The 20,870-nt window shown below is 39.3% G+C and overlaps 2 protein-coding genes across 3 annotated transcripts in view; one reads left to right on the top strand and one right to left on the bottom strand.

Moving 5' to 3' along the window:
* LOC121299616 (inositol polyphosphate 5-phosphatase K-like) overlaps nucleotides 1-10,844 on the bottom strand; it is a 36,779-nt gene extending 25,935 nt beyond the window's left edge. For both annotated transcript variants that reach the window (XM_041227450.1, XM_041227451.1), the window contains exon 1: nucleotides 9,653-10,844. The gene's annotated coding sequence lies outside the window, so the exon portion shown is untranslated. The remainder of the gene's footprint in view (nucleotides 1-9,652) is intronic.
* A 4,537-nt stretch (nucleotides 10,845-15,381) lies between these two features.
* On the top strand, nucleotides 15,382-20,802 carry LOC121299618 (selenoprotein M-like). The gene is made up of 5 exons (XM_041227453.1): nucleotides 15,382-15,617; nucleotides 16,998-17,033; nucleotides 17,538-17,572; nucleotides 18,658-18,736; nucleotides 19,091-20,802. Exons 1-5 carry the CDS (start codon nucleotides 15,519-15,521, stop codon nucleotides 19,370-19,372), a joined length of 531 nt encoding a protein of 176 aa, XP_041083387.1. The 5' UTR covers nucleotides 15,382-15,518; the 3' UTR covers nucleotides 19,373-20,802.
* The last annotated feature ends 68 nt before the right edge of the window (nucleotides 20,803-20,870 follow it).

Genomic DNA, 20,870 nt, shown 5'->3' with positions numbered 1-20,870 from the left:
CTAAATCTATTTATACATCACATTGGGTCCTATTATAAACTGGTTTGGTAGCTGTAGAGTCAAGAAATGTTGCAGCAAATAGCTTAAAAAAAACAGTTAAAGTTTAAAATAGAGATGCGGAAGGAAACTGCGGTGTCTGAAATGAGGATGTCTTGGATCTGCTTCAGTCTAACCTTCAGAAATGTATAAAACACATCTCAAATTAATCTGTCTCACAATATAATTTGGTATATACATAGTTAGCGATTGGGATCTGAACTGAAAATACAACACAGGTTTCTGATATATCATGCAGTATATCAATAACTGAATTATGTTAGGAGGTTGTAAAAATACAATCATTTTAATAGAATAATGTAATGTAGGTGGCATACTATATACTAGCATGGCAAGGAAAGGGTTAAGGATGACAGAATGCAAGAAAAAGGGATGTGAATGAGAGTGCGTAATAGGTAGTTATCTGTGAAAGATAAAGAAAGCAGATGAAATCTGAAAGAGGTAGAGAGGGAAGGGAATGGATGTGAATGGCAGGTGGTTAGATAGGGAGGTGCTGAGCTCAGTACACAAACACAGCGGTAATAATCAGTCAGGCAGGCAGCAGTAGCCTGCAGTTAAATGTCTAGAGCTTCCTTCTGTGTGCTGCCTCGAGATGCCATTTCAATGCAAGTCCTTGCTATCACAGGCTGATGGCTGCCGTACAGACAGCATTGTCTTATTATAGAACAGAGCCCAGGCGATCACAGTGGGAAGGGCGTGCGCCAGTGTATGACACTCACAGTAACTATGATCCGCCGCTGAGTTATAAGAGATAGGATTAGTTCACGATGACTTTATTCACTGCTGGAATGATGCCCAGCTCAGTAAAGCTGATGCATAGAGGAACACAAAATGATGAGAGAGGCTTCTTTCACAACTCAAGGATTGACTAGTTCCATGTTTTGAGTTGTAATGGAACCAGAACTTGCTAAAGGTCAGTTTGACAGACCCAGTAATTTTAGACTACCATGAAATTGCCTTGGGTGAAGTACTTCACAATTAGTGCTAACCACAGTGTGTGAAACCAACTGCAATAATTGTACTCCCAACCGTATCATTTTGATTTCCAACTGAGGAAGATTAAATCGCCTCCCACTCCTGGAAACTGTAGGTTCAGAGACTGTTCAAACATCTTCTGCACATATCTAGTCAGATTCAAGTTTTCTATTTGAGGAATCGAATCCCAAACCCTCTATTTATTAGAGCTGGAATCAATGCTGGGGGTTTAAGCACATAGGTTCAGATGCATTGATTCCTCCGAACCCCACTGGGTTTGGCATGCAGACATTTCTTGAGAGTTTGAAAACAATCATTTTAAAAAGGATTGATTATCTGTGCATGTAAACGTGGCATGTGTTTTAAAATAATGTGGAATATCTTTCACATTGGTGAAGACAGTTCTCAAATCAGCACATGAAACCAACTGCTAGTTACAGGTTACTTTTATTGAGAAGTGCATTTGTTTATTTTTGAAGAGGGAGTGGAGTATGTAGCTCTCATAGAAGACATGGCACCAAACTTCTATCTGATAGTGTGTTATTATCACTCAGGTCCAATATAGGCATTATAGTACCTCTAGGGTGCATGGCTGTGGATTTGGAAGTGTGTCAGATAAGCTCCGCTGTTGTCATGGATATAAAAATATATTATATAACTAGATCTAAAAATGCTACTGTGATAGGGAGTGTGGGTTAGACAGACAGGGAGAAACACAGGAAGGATGGCATTGACTCACTGCTCAAAACCAGATACGATCTTTGTGTACAGCACCTTGCTTTTGGATCATTATTGTGCTAGAGCACCGCGTAGAGAGTGATCTAAATTTTCGGTCGTGTAACTCAATGTCTGTCCTTCTCAGGGTCGAGCCAGTACTTTCCAGCGTAAAACATTTGAATAACAAAACAGCTCTTCTCTCAAATTAGCTGAGCAAAAATCTCCACGGCACAGAAAACAAAGGTTACGTATTAAGAGGGTTTAAACAACGCCCAAGGTCATTTCAGCCAATCGGAGAACAGCCTAGCATGCAAAATAAGCACAAATCCAACCCAAACCACGTAATATATACAAAATCTAGGAGAAAGAAACAACCCAGTTGCAGAAAGGAGCACTGTACTCTAGTTCTGAGCAGTTTCTTGCAGCTAAAATGATTTTATTCCTCTGTGGACATTTTGCTTTGTCTTTGCTTCAAAACAGGACTGTGCACGTGTGCCCTCTGATTGCAATCACACACACAGTTAAACAGCTAAAACTTCAAGATGAACTGGGAGGTACAAGCTCAAGATAGTCTTCACAAGCAAGCGGTTTTTATTAACCAGCCACATACCGCAGAGACACATTTTAGAGGATGTTCAAGGTTATTATTGTGCACAGCTAAAACTGAGCTTCTTGAGGCAAAATAAAATATTTCAATATTAAAATCCTAGTCATTGTTTAAACATAGGTGAAGGCATTAGCCAAAACTCTGCTGTTTAGAGCTATTGATGGGGAAAGCTTTCATATGATTATTATATACTTAATATCTTTTCATAAAGAAGGTCCATCACAGCTGGACATACGGTTCTCTAGATATAAGTGCAAGGGTGACACACAGACATATGGACAACCGCCTTCACTGTATCTCCTTTACCTGGTATTACCAGGGCGTTTGTACAGGAACTTCACAAAGTGAGACAGGATGAGCTGTCCCCTGTTGCACTGTGAGTTACTGTTTTATTTTATTGAAGTTTGGCAGAGATAAGGCAGTTTGGTCCCTGGCTCCCTGCATTCCAGCCATGTGAGAATGTGGCTGCAATGGAGGAAACTGTCCCAGTGACTGATTGGCCAATTAATGAATACATTACATGTCACAAGAGCACTTCTGTTAATTAAACTTCAGTGTGCTAGACATAATCCGACTGATTGTTACATGCTATATTTTCAATGAAAGTTTTGATTAGCTTTACAAACCAAAAGTACAAATGAAAGACAAATACAGTATGTGTACACACATATATATATATATATATATATATATATATATATATATATATATATATATATATATATATATATATATATGTGCTAAGATAAGTAGTTGATTAAGTAAGATTTATATGTGTCCAAAACGATACTTCTTTCAGCTATTTTCAATATGTCAAGCATGAAAAGGTTTAACATGGTTTTGTAACATTGAATGCTTTGAAAATAAGTCTCTTTAGTGAAGAAACTGCACACATTTGATCAAGTAGCAAGGAACGCATTGCTTTGTAAACAAACACAGTTCAACTGTTCATTTTTTTGCTGTAGATCCATAAACTGCAACAAAAGGCTGAAGACTTGAAGAGCATATTTTGCCTGAGGTAGCAGGACATCTTTCACATGAAGAGGCAGGAACTGAAACATCAGAATAAAGGTTTAAGTGCAATACTGTGAAGAACAGTACTTCATTAAAACGGTAGATAACATTATGCAAAGCTTAAACATAAGTGGTGAATCTGTGAAATAGTCCACCATTTTGAATGTAGTTAGGCTTTTCTAATTCAGCTGCTATTCATTCAAAATGCCACTGACAGTGTCCACTACTTCTTAATAATTAACCACGTTAGCATTTACAATGTAACTGCCTTGCATAAAAGGAGCTGTTGACGACTGTGTTAATTAGTCTCTTTGAGTAATCCACTGTTCACTCTGGGTTATATTTGACTAATCTACAGTATTCAGCTGGTTTTGAAAATTAAACAATTTAAAGATCAAAGGTTGGAATTAAATTTTAAACATCATTGGTCGAACTCATCGAAATGGTTTAATATCACCCAAGGGCTGTATGTATTATTGAATTGAATTAGACACTGTTTAGCATTCATATCACCTTCACAAAGGCTACATAACACTATGCACAGAATCCTCCTCCAGAATCACTTTGAAACCAAATGTTATTGAAAATTCTGTTTTGAGTGCATTTCTGTGTCTTGTTGTTGTTCACACTTTTACAGTAATCATTGAGAGCTAAAGGAATACTTTTTGAGGATTATAATAACATAAGCTCTGTGTTTTCAGAGCATGTCCCTGTATCAGGGAATCCACACGGATTGCATCAATCAATCCTATTAGGTGGTTAATGGAATCTAGGGGATTCACCAGTGCAGTAAAATGCTCCAAAAAATCAGAAATAGATTTCCCCAGTAGGGAGTAGATTGATCAGATCAAGTTCTTCTTATAGTTTTGGAGGTTTTCAGTATTTGGAGGAAACGCTTTGTAATGGATGTTATATTTGTTACGTTTTGTTAGGGAGTTCTAAAATCATATTCTGCTACATAGAAGTGCTTCACATTATACTACATACTGGTGAAATATCACCTCATTCCACCTTTTTATGTTACATCCTCAATATTGGCAGAGTTCATAATGGCTCTGTATAAAATAATAAACTTAAATATCACTGAATCCTTTCAGCATGAATAATCCTTTCAAAAACAAATGAATGATTAATTTTTATAATTTCAGGGGGTGCAAGTTCACACATTGGATGCCAGTTCTTTGACGTTTCTAAAACCCATCAAATATTAAGTACTGCCTTCCCACGCTGTCTCAAAGCACTCTATGAAGGTTGGCTTAGACATCCCAAAGCAATTGAAAAGAAGGCTGCAAGCCAGCTGTACACATCGATAACAAGCATGTTTGAAACATACCGCCTCCGCCACTGCTGTTAATTTAAAATGACAGCTGTGGATCAAACGTCAGCAGGATGCTAGAAGTGCATGATACAAGTCTGATTAAGAGTGGCGCAAAATCAATCAATGAACGAATGTCCTTGTAAAAGTTTCATTACAATGGGATCATTGGTTATCTTGATATTTGTCAACATTTTCATGAAGACAATGGACAGGTTGCACCTTCTATCTCCATATTCAGATACTCCAAAGAGCTTGTGTGAAAGAATGTCTTTATCGAGGCAGATCTCTAGATATTTGTAAAAGTCTAAAGTATGACATGTGTACATGCAGGCTCCTCTACTGTACCCCTGTAACCAGGGATATGCAACAATATGACTAACGTCAAAATATAAAAATATTTGGTAAAAGGGAAATCTGAAATGTAATTACAAATTCACTATAACATGAGCTTTAACCCCTTGCCTACGTTCCAAAGATGCAGATGATTCCAATAGGGCCATTCCAGCTCAAGTGGACCAAATTCTGAAATTCTGGAGAGATGTATTCTCCAATTTATGATACATAAACAACACGTGATGGAAAAAAGGATGGTGTTTGTGCTGCGAAAGAAGTATAGATATATATATATATTTCAAGCAAACCCCTTTGGTCCACATCATACTTCAACTGGAATGAAATAAATGCATTGTATTTTATTGCCCATGAAAACTGCAAGTAAAGATCCTGGATCCCTTGCAGCAGCTGCAGGAAGGAAGCAGTGTGGCAATCACTCACACAGCTGTGGTTTGGATTTCCTGGGGAGATAATGACTACTCGTGGTTAGACAGCCAACAAGTCGAAAGAACGAGGTTCAGATATCATGTTCTCCGAAGCCTGCCTCCACGAAGCAGCTGCTAGAATCCTCATATCCTCAATGTCTTTTGGTTCACTGTGGGGAGGACGATGACGATGTAAACTACATAAACAAATACTGTGCTTGAAGGTACCGAGAATATCAGCCAGGTTAATCAAGAACTTAACGGCACGAGCTATGAGGACCGGTTGGAAGAATGAAATCTCTTCACTTTAGAAAACAGGGAGGGATTTGTTTCAAAGGTCACACATGATACAGATAAAGCTGACCCTCATCGCTGCTTCAAACTCTGCAGATGAGAGAGTACAAACGTTCACAATGGAAGGTAGGCAGTTATAAATGCGTTGAATAGTATGCTGGGGAAATGCAATCCATTAGCTGGTGCAACTAGAAACCAATTTCCTACTTGAATATCATATAGGTCATAATCAAGCATAACTGATGCATTGAGAGAACTTGCAGCCATTAAGCAGGAGGCAAGACACTTCACAAAATACAACCGAATACAACTTGTACACATGATTAACATTATTATACAAAGTAATATATCAACCAAGGAAACTGAGTTGCATGCTGTAGAAGCCACTAACCTTAGTAAAGCTAATGGCAACTTGATAACCCTGCTAAGGATAGTAGTTCATCCAGCATGCAGCCCTTTACTATTACAAAGCAAGACAACAGACCCTCGTGGATGAATGTGTGTTCTAGATCACTCAATACTATTTTTTTTTTTAAAGACTTGTAGTCTTCCAGATTAATAACATGCTGCAATCTAACAATTTGCTAGGTGACTCAGGCAGTAAATTCACTAGCGTCATGATGACCCTGGAGGACTGGGTTCAAATCTGGCTCAGGTCACGCGTGAAATGCGTTTTAGGGGCTCAACCCTAATACCCTAATTGACATCAGATCACAAAACCATCAGGCAATTTGTCATTTATAAATAGGGGACAAGTGTTTTAACAGAATAGGTGCATGCATTTTCTAGAGATACGGTGTTTAATGCTCAACCCACAATCAGTCTATTAGCTTCACAACCATATCAATACAGTCCATTTCAGTAACCTGTACAAGGCCATGTTTTATAACACAGGGATGAAACATCTATGACCTGCAGGGCTTCAGTGGAAAGTTTCACGGTTCATTAATCTGCCATTGCAAAGGGGTCAGTGAACTCCATGCTTTGTTAGACACAGATCTTACAAGGGCATGGTGCATAGCTGGCTTTTTGCAGTAAGGTAGAGAACAAGGAAATCAGAATTCCTTTTCAGAATACATCTGTGGCAGTTCTAAACCATTTACAACTGCAACATCCCATAAAACAGGTTATATTTGATACTAAATTACTAAATTCTCTGCAAGACTTATTGATATCAGTATTCAAATATATACTTTGACTACTAGGAGGGATAGAAAATGTGCTTATTAAATTGAGAAACACTTTTAGTTAGTTTTAAATGCATTGTGAGCACTAATTCAAGTTCATTAAACTAGTTATACTAGTTACTTATTCTTTGTATGTGATAAAAATCTTACAACTATCAATTTTATCCATCATTTATCTCTTCACCCCCAGTTACAAGCTCTACCAGATAAAAGGAGAACTGCAGCTCCCTTCCCCTACAGTAGGGACAAAAAACTCTTCTCCCCAACTTCTCCCTGGGTCTCTCTGCGAGTCACACATACATGCAGCAGTAGGGGGTTATAAATCCAAATATTGTTACAGCTCGGCTGATATTTTTTATATCTAATAAAAAGAAACTGTTAAAAACCCTACTGGGCACTATAACTTGTTATTAATAACCCATTATCTGTCAATAACATTGTGTTTTCTTTCTCCCCCACAGAGATAAAGAGCACATAAAGAGCTAGCTTATTACATAACTCTTTAAATCTATGTCCAGTGGCATTTGATACAACTCTGATTTCTCCAGCGTAAACATAAAACGACAATGCTTGCAAAATGACATTTCACTTTAGGCAACTTAAAAGATGGTAATTTGAGTTCTGGTTTAGCATACCTTGCTCTTCTTTACAATGCTCATGCTTTGCCATGCTTTCACATATTACACTTTGCCATGCTTTCACATATTACACTTTGCTATGCTTTTACTAAGGGAAACGTTTACTAAGGACAGCATCAGAACTGTCTATACCAAATCCCTCTAGTAAAACTTGCACTTTTTATTGCCCCTCTAGGGTCAATTCAGTTGATCCAAATACTGATGGATCTAAATATCACCACTTTATAGATCACAGTTGACTCTTCCAGTCCAGGCTTTCTCTCCAGCCCTGTTCTAAATCGTTTAATCAAATGAATGACACAACAATTGAGGTCCTAAAGTAATTAATTATTTCATTTGCCATATTGAACCCAGAGCTGAATGTCCCCCCCCCCCCACCCCTGAGACCAGATCATTAAACTATGTTTCTCTAGTCAAACATCAAAGAGTGCTTCTCCTTAGAATACTTCTGTCTGTAAAATCATGCAACCCGGCCCAGAGGGTATTATTCCAATTATCTGAACGATGGTGGCAATCAGAGCTGCTACTCTAGATTAATTAAAGTGACACCCTGGCGTGTTGGATGCATGAGTTTATCTGTGTGTTACTGTATCTGAATAAACACATTTCACTGCAGGGTGCTTAAAAAAAACAACATGTCCACTTTGCTGCCTTCAGACACCTTGAAGGACACCACTCACTCAGAGCTGCCATGCTGTGTGCTCTTGTGATTAATATTTAACGTTATCTCTGAAAGCTTTGCTTGAGAAGAATGGGGGTCGTATTAAGTACAGATGAACCCGCTTTATATCGTGATTCCGTATTAAGTACAGATGAACCCGCTTTATATCGTGATTCCGTACAGGCATCGTTATTGATATAAAGCGGGTCGTGACATAAAGCAGGTTTCACGTTTGCCTATGACAGCACATTACGAGTGCGAGAAAAAAAAATGAAAGAAAACTAACAGTGAATTAAAGAGCAGTGTTTTGATACAGTACATTTAGTCGTTGTTTACATTTAAACAAATGCATAGTCTACAGGACTAATACGTTTTGTATCATTAACTGGGACGAAACTAGTTTGTGTCATGATCTACAAAAAGGCATGAATTGTAGACTGGGGAGAGATGTCAATTTGGTGTTGCATTTGGTGTTTTTTTGTGAATAAGTGTTAAAAAAAAAAAAAAAAAAATGGTGACGTTGGTATTTTGTAACTGAACTGTATCCCGTTAAGACCGCCCACGCAGCTATTTGACAGGCTGCTCAAAATGTCAGTTTATCAGCCAAGATGATTATTGGTTGTTAGTTGCGATGGAAATTACTTCTATCATGTGGTTACTTAGTAAAGCCCAGACACAACAGGCTGCACAAAACGTGACAATAGGCGGGTTTGTGAGATGATATTAAGAAAGTTAATTTCTCAAAGAACCTATGTGCATTTTGAAAATAAAATGTAATAATAAACGGGGCATGGGATTACATGGTGTGATATAAAACGGGTTAATCTGTAGTTAAAGCAATAGCACACTGCGAACAGCGCCCTCAGTGGCACCTGCTGGCTGCTCTAGCAGCTTGCTGCTTTTATGGTGGCTTCTTTTGTATCACGTCTTAGTCCTTTAACTCTTACTGTACCACATCTTTCAGAGAGTTGACCTTTCTTTTTTTTGGTGTGAAATGTTTTCAGTCAAAGGAATATTTATTTATGGGTAACATCATTGATACAAACACAAGAATGAAGAAAGGCCAATTCTTCTGAGCTAAAGTCGGATGTAAAGTTAACCAGTGAGCAACACCACTATCTTGTTAAAAAACTAAATATCACATGCATTTAAACTAAAACAGTATTTAAATGCACCTAGTCTGGAAGGGTTAAACAAGACCATGTACTCATTCATTCCAATCATCCTCCTTCCTTTTTCATGGACTCCCAGTTTCCAGTAAGTAATTCAATTCCCCCTCCTCCTTTAACAGCATCAAACATCTCAGAGCAACCCTGTACTATATCCCTTTATTGTAAAGACATATGATCATAATCAGAGGAAGCATCATGAGAATCATGAACGCGTCACACAGTCGCCAGTTACAGAGAGGGAACGCTCGTCTTACCTTTCTATTCCAACACGCTCGCTATATGTTGTTATTCCGCTGGGCGGTTTGTCTCACAGGAAGGACACAGTGCAGCTCGTATTAGTACTGGAATTCACCGGGCTGTGGTTGTTGGTAAACTACCTGCTAAAGTTCAATCAAAGTAGCAGTTGATGCTGCCAGAGACATTAACTGGGCAGAGCTGGGCTGCTTCTGTAATCTGCAAGTCTATAAAAAGACGCGGGGTCCTTAGGAATCCTTCCTTAGCGTGGTTGTACAAAGAGAAGCGTCGATTTGAGAAACTCCCACCTGCTATTCCGATAGATCAAATATACCAAGTCAATGTGTCTCTGTTACTGATAGCGGGGTCGATCTTGCGCGTGTGGAGCTATTTGGAAAAGACACGGCATGGAAGACAAATCTATGAGAGCTGCATCGCTGTCTTTATAGCCTCACAACTGCAAACACATCTGCATATATTATTAAACAAATTAGGCGTTTATCTCTGGATCAGCTTCCATGCCGGTGCTGCCTGCCTGTATCGGATTAGTGCCTGTGACCCAGCAGAATTAAGAAGTCCTTTAAAGTCGGGTTGTATCGAATTGTGTATAGCGGTTAGGTCCTGCTTCAATTTATTTATTTTTTTTAATATGTCAGCAATGTTCAGTTGGTAATTCCGCCAGTTAATTATCCGCGTTGGTATTACACAGCTAACCGCGCATTGGTGATGCACCTCCTATTCAAGCGCTTCTATTATTTTTGCCCTTCAATTCTAGGCAATAACAGACTGTCCCCGCTGAAACCCGTTTACACAAATAAATGCCGGTCGGTGTCTTTGAAGGTTGCTCAATGACGTCCGCTTTGTTGAGATGTTGTTGCCTCGGAGAAACGTTTCTGTAAATACAGTACGTGATATCGTCTTTCTTTTCTACTGTGGAAAAACGCAGTAGCTACTACCGTATCTACAAAATTGTCATAGCACTGAGCGATAGTGCTTGAGTTCTGCTGCCAGTGTGTGTGTGTGTGTGTGTGTTTGTAAAGGCTAGTCCAATATATTACGGCAAACGTGCACGAAGCTGCTTTGCTCAAGTGTTTTCAAATAAAGGAAATTTGTCATGCCTGGATGAACCCTTGTCCTGTCACCCAGCACACTGAGTTCGTTTCCTGGAAGGTAATACCACGGTACGTGGTTACCTGCTGCGAGCTCTCGCTACTCCCACTGCAATTTAAAGGGACCAGTCTCAACAGTGCCACGGATACACGAATAGAAGCAGAGGGAGGGCGTGTTTTTATCTCATCAAAAAGTACAGCATACTTGCTATACTGTAAACCTCTACAGACAGACCTTAAAGATTACAGGTCATCGAATCAGAAAGCATTTGCGTGGCTCTATATTAAGAACACTGTACTCAAATGTGGAGAGTGGGATTATTCAACACTCACAGTAAATCGTACCTCGTTTTATATAGGCCAGTGCAATGCAAGTATTCCACCAGTCAGTGTTACTATAGCAGGTGCATTGTTTTAAAGGGACAGAGTCCGTTTGTATTTCAAACCTACAAAAACAAAAACACATGACAAAGCACGCACAGCTCAGAAATATATTGATAGACTGCTATACAATCGCATAAAACAACGTGTGAACGTATACGAATCTCTTGGTTTCTCATTTAGAACAAAAACAAAACAAAAAAACCCACTTCATCATATTGTGCAGCCCCTAATGACTGAACCTTTATTTGTTTCCGGGGTGTGGTTCTCGTCAAGTAATGTTTTGTGCTGATTTCTTTCTTTTTTTATGTACAGTACATTTAAATACACATTACAGCAATTGAAAGCGGCACAGATATGTTTTGTCTTCAAAGAATATTGCATACTACTGCGTGAACGTAATTGTGTGACTGCTGAAATGGTTTTTTCTTTTTTTTTTTTTAAGTTTTACCAGAGTGTATAAATGAGATCTAATAATGGCGGGTTCTCTATTGCTTTTCAAAGTGAGATCTACAAGGATCTAAATGTGGGGATTAAACAAACACTACAGTGTTCATAGCAAACACACACACACACACACAGCAGCAGCAGCTCACACCAGCTAACTTCTGCTGAGCGTTCAAATTACCTTGACGACACCACAGGGACTTTTCCCCCAGACCACGTGACTTCATGTGCAGCGGTCCTGACATTGCCACACTCCAATGTAAAATTGATGAAACTTGACATTGGCATGGCTTTCTCTCAGGTGGACAACATTATTTTTCTTACATTAGTCCTGCAGATCTGCATCATTGATATATGAATACAGGATTCATTTTAAATGAAATAATAATTTCGCAGTGCAGTTGGAATATTTAACTCAGTATCTATAAGTGAGATCAAGAATCAGCATTGCATTTGGAAATCCCATGAAATTGTATTTCGGAGCCGTAACCAATAACCCGCTATGATAAAATATTTTGTCACCTGTAATAATTTGGAAACAATATTGCCACATGGTTTCAAATCAGTTGTCTGTGGTTAATAAAATACCTAATTAACTTCCAATCATTTCCCATGACTTTTGGTATGATCACCTTTGGAGTCCTCGCAATTCCAGACATGTTACATCATGTGCTGCACCAAAATTGTGCACAAGTCGGGGGATATAATTTATTACTCTCTTCAACATTTCACTTTCAACTTCTCGATAGCTTCGTTTCACCAATCTCCAGCAGTATTGCATTGGATTCAGGAATGGAGATAATCTGGCCTGTTGATCAAGAAGTGCTTCCAACCCAGTGTTAAAATATTGTATGTGTTGCATGCTACTCAGGGGAATAATCTTGCAATTAGCATTCAAGCTACACTGTAAGTGTTCACTCCCTGAACAGAGTATTTATGGTTGTCCGTTTCCCTTGGAGACAAGGATCATAGTACACTGAAATACATTTTTGTTTGATCATATTTCATACAATTACAGTGACTGTAGCTAATTAAATAATTCCATAAGTGTTGCCTGTCCAATCACTATATATATTCTGAAAGTTTACAACAGTAAATTTGTAGTCATTTCACAGTTTTTTCCATATACATTTACCACAGTTTACCATTTTTATATGCTTTACCAAACCTCCCTCTGCTTAACCATTCTGTTACTGGGATTTACTACACTTTGCTATGCTTTACTACACTTTGCTATACTTTTTTTTAATAAGGTGCACTTTTAAAAGGAATGTTAAAGCCGCCTTTTCTTGTCATTTATAATTTTAAAATCTACATTAGGTTCTCAAGCAGTTTATTTCTTGTTTTAGCAAATTACCATTTTCTCATTTCAAATAATACATGCTTTGTAATATGCCCAACTATCATTTACTTTTAAGCAGAGCCTTCAGATAATGCTCTCTAAGCTCGATATCTGTTATTAGCTGTTGTCTAATTTGCTGTTTCTGGTTTTTCACTCCATCTTTTTCGTATGATTCTGCTTGACACACGCATCCACAATGTTTAGAATTCAAATCCTAGCCTTTTACTTAATGTATTATGCCTATATTTAATGTATTATGCATTGTTCCTCACTATTTTGTAAAGGGCTTTCTGATGATGGTCTACTATGAAAGGCACTATATAAAATAAACCTCGATTGATTGATAAACAAACAGAATTCTACTGCAATATAAATTCTTCATAGAGTCTTAAAAAAAGGAAAGAATTTCTACTGAAGTAAATGGAACAGAAGACATAATAGGAACAAACACATGCTGTTCTCTTCTAACCCCTCTTTTGGAAAACAAGTGCAGCTACTGCTGGAGAACCAACGATGGAAAAAGGTCTTATCTACAAACACACACTGAAACGCAGCACTGTGGAGAAGATAAATGCAGTACATTAGGCATGCAGCTGCTATGTGAGTCACACCATTCCTCAGAAAATGATTAGATAACTCCTGGGTACTAAACCCCATAGAGAGTCTTATAAACATCATGTTGCAGTTGTGTTGCCTAAGCGGTTGCTAAGATAACCCAGGTCTCAAGTCTGTGAGATTGCTCTTCTAAAATGTTTGTCTTAGAGATGTGTGATCCATGGCTAAAATCAAAGCTGAAAGCCCTAGGGCTGCATTTTATTTGATATTTACTGTCCTTTGTCCAATTTTTATGATGTGCACATTGATTCAGAGAGGTTCTGAGTGCAAATGTTGAAGTGCAATGTGTAATGAAATTGAAATTGGCAGCAATGTGCACTTCTGTTGTAATTGGAGCCATTGATCACCACTCTACACACTTAAGAAGTTAGCAGTGGCTGATCCAACCTTATTTCCTGCTAACAGGTCAAACTGTTGTCTACAATATATTGGCAGAGCAAAATGATCCTGTAACTTCAATACTACTAGGAGCATCTACATACAAACCTGATCACCTTTAACACAATCCTAACCTAATGCAAATGATATAAATAATATATATATATATATATATATATATATATATATATAATATATATTATTCAGAATCAGCATGCAAAATTGCCGGTCAGTCCCCCAGCAGGATGGTTGAAATATTATTTTCTAAACAACAATATGCTACCCTATTGATACGCAATATGATACTCCTGGAGCATTTAGAACGAGATAACTCAACAACCTGTCATTAGGGCTACACATCTGATTGACCCAAATGCAAGTAAGCAAGGCAAAATCAGGCACACCGTCTGTCACACCACAGCTTATAATAGCTGTGCTGCAGCAATTTAACAATGGAAGCCATCAGTGCAGTGAGGGCTGAGGGTTAGGAGCTTGGTTGGCAGGTGCTTCATACCCAAGCCTGCTGGAACAGGTTTCGCTGCCCAGTTCCACCCCAAATTTCCAAGAAGGAATTAAAAGGTGGTAATCATTGAGGAAGCTCACTTATGATGTTAAATTTGTGCTATCCAGACAGGGGCACGAAAACTATTGACAATTTTATGGCTTGTGTTTGTGAAGGCAATAAAATAAGGCATCTCCCTCTTGTGGATATTTTTGTAATTACAGAAGAAATTAATTGATTCTCTAATGCTCTAAAGAGAACGATGCTTTCAACGCCATACTCACACTTCGAACTAACGTGTTCTAATTCTGCATTTTGTCCAACAACCATGTTCAGTTTTACACTACAATATGTTAACTGCATTTGCCGTATTCTTCCATAATTTAGTGTTCTGGGCTCTGAACCTGATCAGAAAGAAAGCCGCCCAGTTTCTTTACATTATACAAAGGTAGTTTTAGCTGCAAAAAAAAAGCCCACCTACCCACCCTCCTTTTACACCTGCTTGTCACTGAACCAAACAGATTTGCTCCGCACATCAGTACAAGATTTAAATTCAATGTTTAAGTCCTGATCCAGATCAGAAAGCAAAATCAGAAACGTGTATCTGTAATACCATAAAAAGTTGGCACCCTTCTTAAAAAACATTTTAAGTCAAATTGGTCACCACCCCTGCAATAAAAGTACATGCACAGTAAAACCTCGATTATTCTCACACCTGTTCTCTAAACAGACCCTTGCAAAACTGTCCTGTTGTGTGCAATGCTTTTCTGCATAGTATTTTTGTCCTTAACTGGGAAAGTCAACTGTCACGAGCTGGATTTAAAATGTTTGTTTGACTGTTCTAGTAAAACGTTTACATCCAGACTCAGCTCTCCAGCACTGTCACCCTGCAACTTAATGAAGAGGGCTAGTCCAAAAACAACATCCAGTCCCACCTAATGAGCGCACCAACTCACTGTAAACGAACGCACACTATACGTGGTACTGCCAGAAGGCTATTGACGTGGCATTTCGTCTCTCCCTAGCCGGAGCGCCCATCTTTCCAAATAAACAGGTTCAGCCGGACCGGTGTTTTATCAATCCGCTCTTCATTTCTCTGCCGCTGAAGGAAGATGTGGCTAGTATTTATGTTCGCCGGCCTGCTCCACAGCATTTCACCGTATGAAATAGACCTAAAGAAAATTGAAGGCTTGGCCAGGGGAAAAGTAGAGGTAAGCGAATTCCTTCAAAAAGTGCAATGTATTTTCCAAGTTCAAAACAAAGTTTTTCTTACATAGTTGAATAGAGGCATTTTCTGCAGGGCCGTTCTTGTTAAAAAGAGGCCCAATTGCATCTAACTTGCACTAACACACAAGTCAAGACTTACTTAACGACACGGTATATTGAGTAATTGTTTTTATTTTTTATTTTAAATAATTGAATACTTTTGGCTAACCCTGTTTGGTTTGTATATAAACTTTAAAACAGTGTGTAATATTACGCATTTTGCCTTTGCCACATATCGAAATTCACCGGTTTAGAATGTATTCTATCGTATTTTTCAACGAGTCAATATAACCGTACAAGTAGTAATTCTGGACCTTTTCGGTACCAATACTCTCTTTGTTGTTTTTTTTGTTTCCAAAACATTAGAGGTTGGAAGCTGCATATTAGCTAATCAATGTATACTGTGTAACATACTGTAGCCTCCAGCAAGATGTAACCAGGTTGAAATTCCTAACATTTTCAGAGATAAGGACCCAGTGTTGCACGTCCCGTGAGTCTTTTGTTGTTAAAACCTGGATTCTGGCGTCAGAAAAAAACAAACAACCAAGCAGACCACCATCTCCATGTCTCCAGAATCTGTTTTGAATTAGTTTTGCATAGCACCAATACCGGGCAAGCTGGTGCACATTATGACTACACTAGTAGACACGCTTCAGTTTTAAAGAAACAGGCTTCAGTTCTGTGTCATCATTGACATATAGTAGCAATGCAGACCCAATCTGACCCTAAGATGGAGAAATTCACTTGCCTTGCACTCAGCCCTAGTTAAAATGCGTTTCTAATATAAACCAGCAAACAGGCGCACGGAAAGCCTGCTCTGAATTGGTTAAGCTTGAAGACTGCTTTCCTTCCGTGCTTGTCAGGATATAGTCTAGCCGGTAAGCAGTAAAACCCCAGAGACTGAGGAGTATAACTTGCTCCTGATTCGGGTATAATCAGTTCAGAGCGTATGACATATTAAGGGTGCATTTGTAATGGTTGTCAAAGATCAGATCTAGGAAACCCGGTAACAATTCTAAGAAACTTGGGGGTGAATTTGATCCCAGGGGGATATAGATGGATCTAATAAATCAAGTAGACAGGCATGTTGGATGGTGCCTTCATCACTTTACACTGTATCATTTTTGCTTCAGTGTTTTTGAAATTATGAATGATTAGAGAATAGATAAGTAACGGAGACTAGAATGAAATGCCAGAGAGTTATTATATGGTAATCATTTTAATGCGTGAATAAGCTGTTGAAAATGCTGAAGATTTTAATGAGCGTCTGACTGAAACATGAATCACAGCAGCAAGTCTCACGATAACCTCATGTATCCCTACAGACCTGCGGAGGATGACAGCTGAACCGGCTCAGGGAGGTACAGTCTCATTATTATTATTATTATTATTATTATTATTATTATTGTCGTCTCCCGCCCATCTTTCCATATGGTTGTACAAGATCCTCGTTGTAGTCTGTTTGCAGTAGCCTGCTCTAAGTCTTCATATGAGGCTGTACGCACTACTTCACTGATTGTGTCAGACACTAGGGGGCAGTGTCTCTAATGTCCTGAGGTCAGTCTCACCAACCGTATCCCAACCGGGGCCAGCTGCAGTGAACTGAACTGTTTTATACACAAGAGGGCAGTGCATCATTTCATTAATAGCAAGGCATTTGTAGACAATATTTGTGCTTATCATGCTGTTTAGAAATGCAGTTCAACCTCCAGGTGAACAGAGTGCAGGGAGCATTCAAGGGATTGCACCTTATGCCGAAGCAAGATGTGGGGTGGAGCTTACAGCCGTACTGAACAAAGATGCTTGGGGATTTAAAGACGGCAGTGAATTATTACCTAGTTGTTCCTTCTCTCCATTCTCTGCAGGTGAAGGCATTTGTTACACAGGACATCCCTCTTTAGTATCCTTTCAACAGCAGTCTGCTGTAATGTATGGTAACTGTCTCTCAGTGAGTGAGTGTGGATACACAGAGCAGAGTCCTGCACGGGTCCCATTTTCACAGCCCACTTCCGACCCAGACCTGCTGCTGTAGGACCTGACCCAAACCTGAGTTTATACAATAGTCTGTATAGAGCGTGGTAGCTTTCTCTAGTGGTCTGGGTGTATTTTGACATTGTAACATATTAACTGTCTCTTCTTACTTTACTAAATAAAACACCTGTCTATTCCTTTCGTGCCACCAGTTGAAAGGGCGCTACACCTGTGCTTTCGCAGAGATATTAAAGTTTTGTGGCTGTCGTACACAAGCACATAATGTTAATGTTGTTTTACAAGCAACTGATCCAGTCACATGTTCATTATTTTCATTGTCTAACACAGAGTGACAGTGAGTGAATGGGAACAGGCCCAGACTGCACAACTGTAGAGCATGAGTAAGGACAAGCAGAAGGAATGTCTCATGAAATCAAAACTGACATCACAGGAATAATATATTAAACGCATTTGTTTACCTTAGAAAGGCACCAGCAGTTTTGTTGTGGGGTTCTTAGCACTGTTGCTGTTCATTCTACAGTGTGAACTGACTGTTGTTAAGAGCCATCTGCAAGTGAGGATTCCAGTCCTGGAATGAATTCGGGATCAAAGATTAAAGGCTAAAGTCCAAAAGACATTGGCAGTATAATATTGCCTTATCAGTTTCAGTCTCACCTTAAGCTTCTATTTTCAGCATGTATTGTATATATTGATAACTGGGTAGGTTAAATAGATAAAAAATAAAAATATTGGAGACAACCATTGGCAACCAGCATCTCTTTCTGGAGATCACTTATTTCATGAAGCCAAATGAGTCCAGTATTTCAACGACCCTCCTATCCAGTCACTAGAATGGGTTGGACAGCCAATCCTGTTGAGTGTTGGGGTGTCATGAGAATAGATTGACCACAAGCAGCCACTGTGAATGATATAATTAAAATAAACCCCTGCATCTGCTGTGCGAGTGTCTGTTCCAGTGCAGGTCTGTCTATCTCCTCAACTGCTGATTTAAAGTCACAACCTCGTGATGAAACACCTCCCTGGAGCTGACCCGGAGCTGGTCCTTCTCAACCATTATTATGAAGAGTTGGATGTAAGTATAGCACTTTACATGTCATGCTGTACATATTGTTACTCTTCGCTATGTTTATTATTTATTAATGTTTTTTCTGCAGATGTATCCACTGAAAGTAGAATACCTCATTCACGTGTTGTCTTGTGTTTCTGTTTCAATAATAATTTGTATTTGTGTCCAGTATACTTTGGTATAATGACCCTGGATGTCTCATTCCATATGTCTGCCGGCAAGAGAATTGTGGAACACATTATAATAGCAAAAGGAATTTGCTATCACTATATTACGTGGCTTCTTACAACAATAAGACTGACAGTGAGGTATGTTCAAACCATTGCAGAGCAAGACTGAGTGCCTGCTGTGTTTTTTCAGCGGATCCTTCTAAATGATATGACCCGTAAAGAGATCAACGAACTGCTGGTCTCGCTGGGCTTCTATAAGAAGGCAGACCCAGATGACCCGGTTCCATACGAGTTCCGCTACGCCCCTGCAAAGGACAGTCCCTGGGACAAGCAGGAGCCTGACCCAGCCACCACTGAGCAGAACCAGGGAGCAGACAGGGAACCGACTGGGGAACCACTGGAGACAGAACCAGAGAGCCAGTCACCAGAGACCCAGCAACACGACCCTCAAGCAAAGCACGCAGACCTATAAGCAAGAGCAGCATTCAGGAATCCATCTGTTCATCTGACTACAGAGGTGGCTTCGGTTCACAGAACACAGAAAAAAACCTGTGTACCGTTAATCCTTTTTAAAAACAGGATATTTTGTTGGAAAAATAAGTACAAGATTGTCTGCAAGACTATGTAAGGTGGTGTAGCACAGCTGTGTACATGTAGTTCCATCTGACTGGAAAAACATTTATGTTGGCCAATGATGCGTTCCAGTGGGTCGTGAATTCTTTTGAGAATAAGGGATCCTAATTGCAAGAGAGGTTTCCTGTGAATATTATGAGCCTTTCACCTCTGGGGGGCTGGGTTCAAATCTGGCTTAGGTCACAAGTAAAGTTAGTTTAGTCATTCACACTAATGGACTGATTTGATCAACCTATACCCCACTGGAATAAGCCACAGCTGGATTTATTTTACAGCACTGGGGAATTCCTTGGTTGCTGAAATCCATGATTCCATTTTGCTGTGAGATTAGCTTATACCCTGTGTGCTCAAGATTGATGACATCTTTAGAGACGTTAGAGTTAGCTACACTCCGTATGAGATGAGTGCTAATCTGTTTTACTAGGACTGACATCCTAAAAGCTTTCTAAGAACTAGGGCCATTAGGGATTATTTTTCCACTTGTCCCCTAGTATCAGGTGATATCCTGAGGTGTGGATAACAGACCAGTAGTTTTAATTTTTAGATATTGGCGAGCAGTCTTACTCCCAGGCTGAATCACACACACCTCCCAGTTGTAAGTGAATATTTTGAAACCCCAACTTAATATGTTTAGCACTTAAGTAACTTCACAGAGCATGTCTACCCTCAGATTCCTCCTGCAAGTCTTAAACACACAGCAGTCATCACATGTTGAAAACATGATTGAAGGGAATAACAATTGCATGGTTTGAATAGTTGTAGATTGTGCATTATTCAGAAAGTGGTGTTGTGACTCAAGACAGACTTGAACCAGGGACCTGTGTTGCACAGCCCACCTTCGCTGCAAAGAAGTCTTCGGAAATCTAAGCTAATGGGGGAGTGAAGTGAAACTTCTTTAGAAAAATTAAATCAAGGGGCTCCCCCTTACAAACTTGGACTACTGAATTAGTACGTATACTCATAGGACTGGCTTCAGTTACATACGGCAGGATTGATGTTGTACAGCCCATTCATGATAGCTGTCACAAAAATATTTTGTTCTGTGTGGGGTTTCAAATGTTTATTTTTTAATATACACTGTCTTGCTTGGTCTCTCCTGGTCTGGTGCCCCCTGCCCTCAGCTGAACAGAGTGATGCCCGGAGCTGAAAGTCTTTGGCTGGCTGAGGGCTGATGTGTAGAGTTCACAAGGGTGGGGGGAATTGGGCCTGGGGAGAGATGCTGGAGCAGAGTGGCCACTTCAGACTATGGAATAAATCCTGTAACTGTTACTCTGCGTCTGCTCGTCATTTTATAGACATGCAGCAGGACCTTCTCAGCGTTAGCACTCTCACATAAC

The sequence above is a fragment of the Polyodon spathula genome, chromosome 25, assembly GCF_017654505.1.
Source record: "Polyodon spathula isolate WHYD16114869_AA chromosome 25, ASM1765450v1, whole genome shotgun sequence".
In the NCBI taxonomy this organism is placed as follows: domain Eukaryota; kingdom Metazoa; phylum Chordata; class Actinopteri; order Acipenseriformes; family Polyodontidae; genus Polyodon; species Polyodon spathula.
The sequence above is the reverse complement of the archived record's forward strand: the minus strand, read 5'-3'. Positions and strand labels throughout refer to the sequence as shown.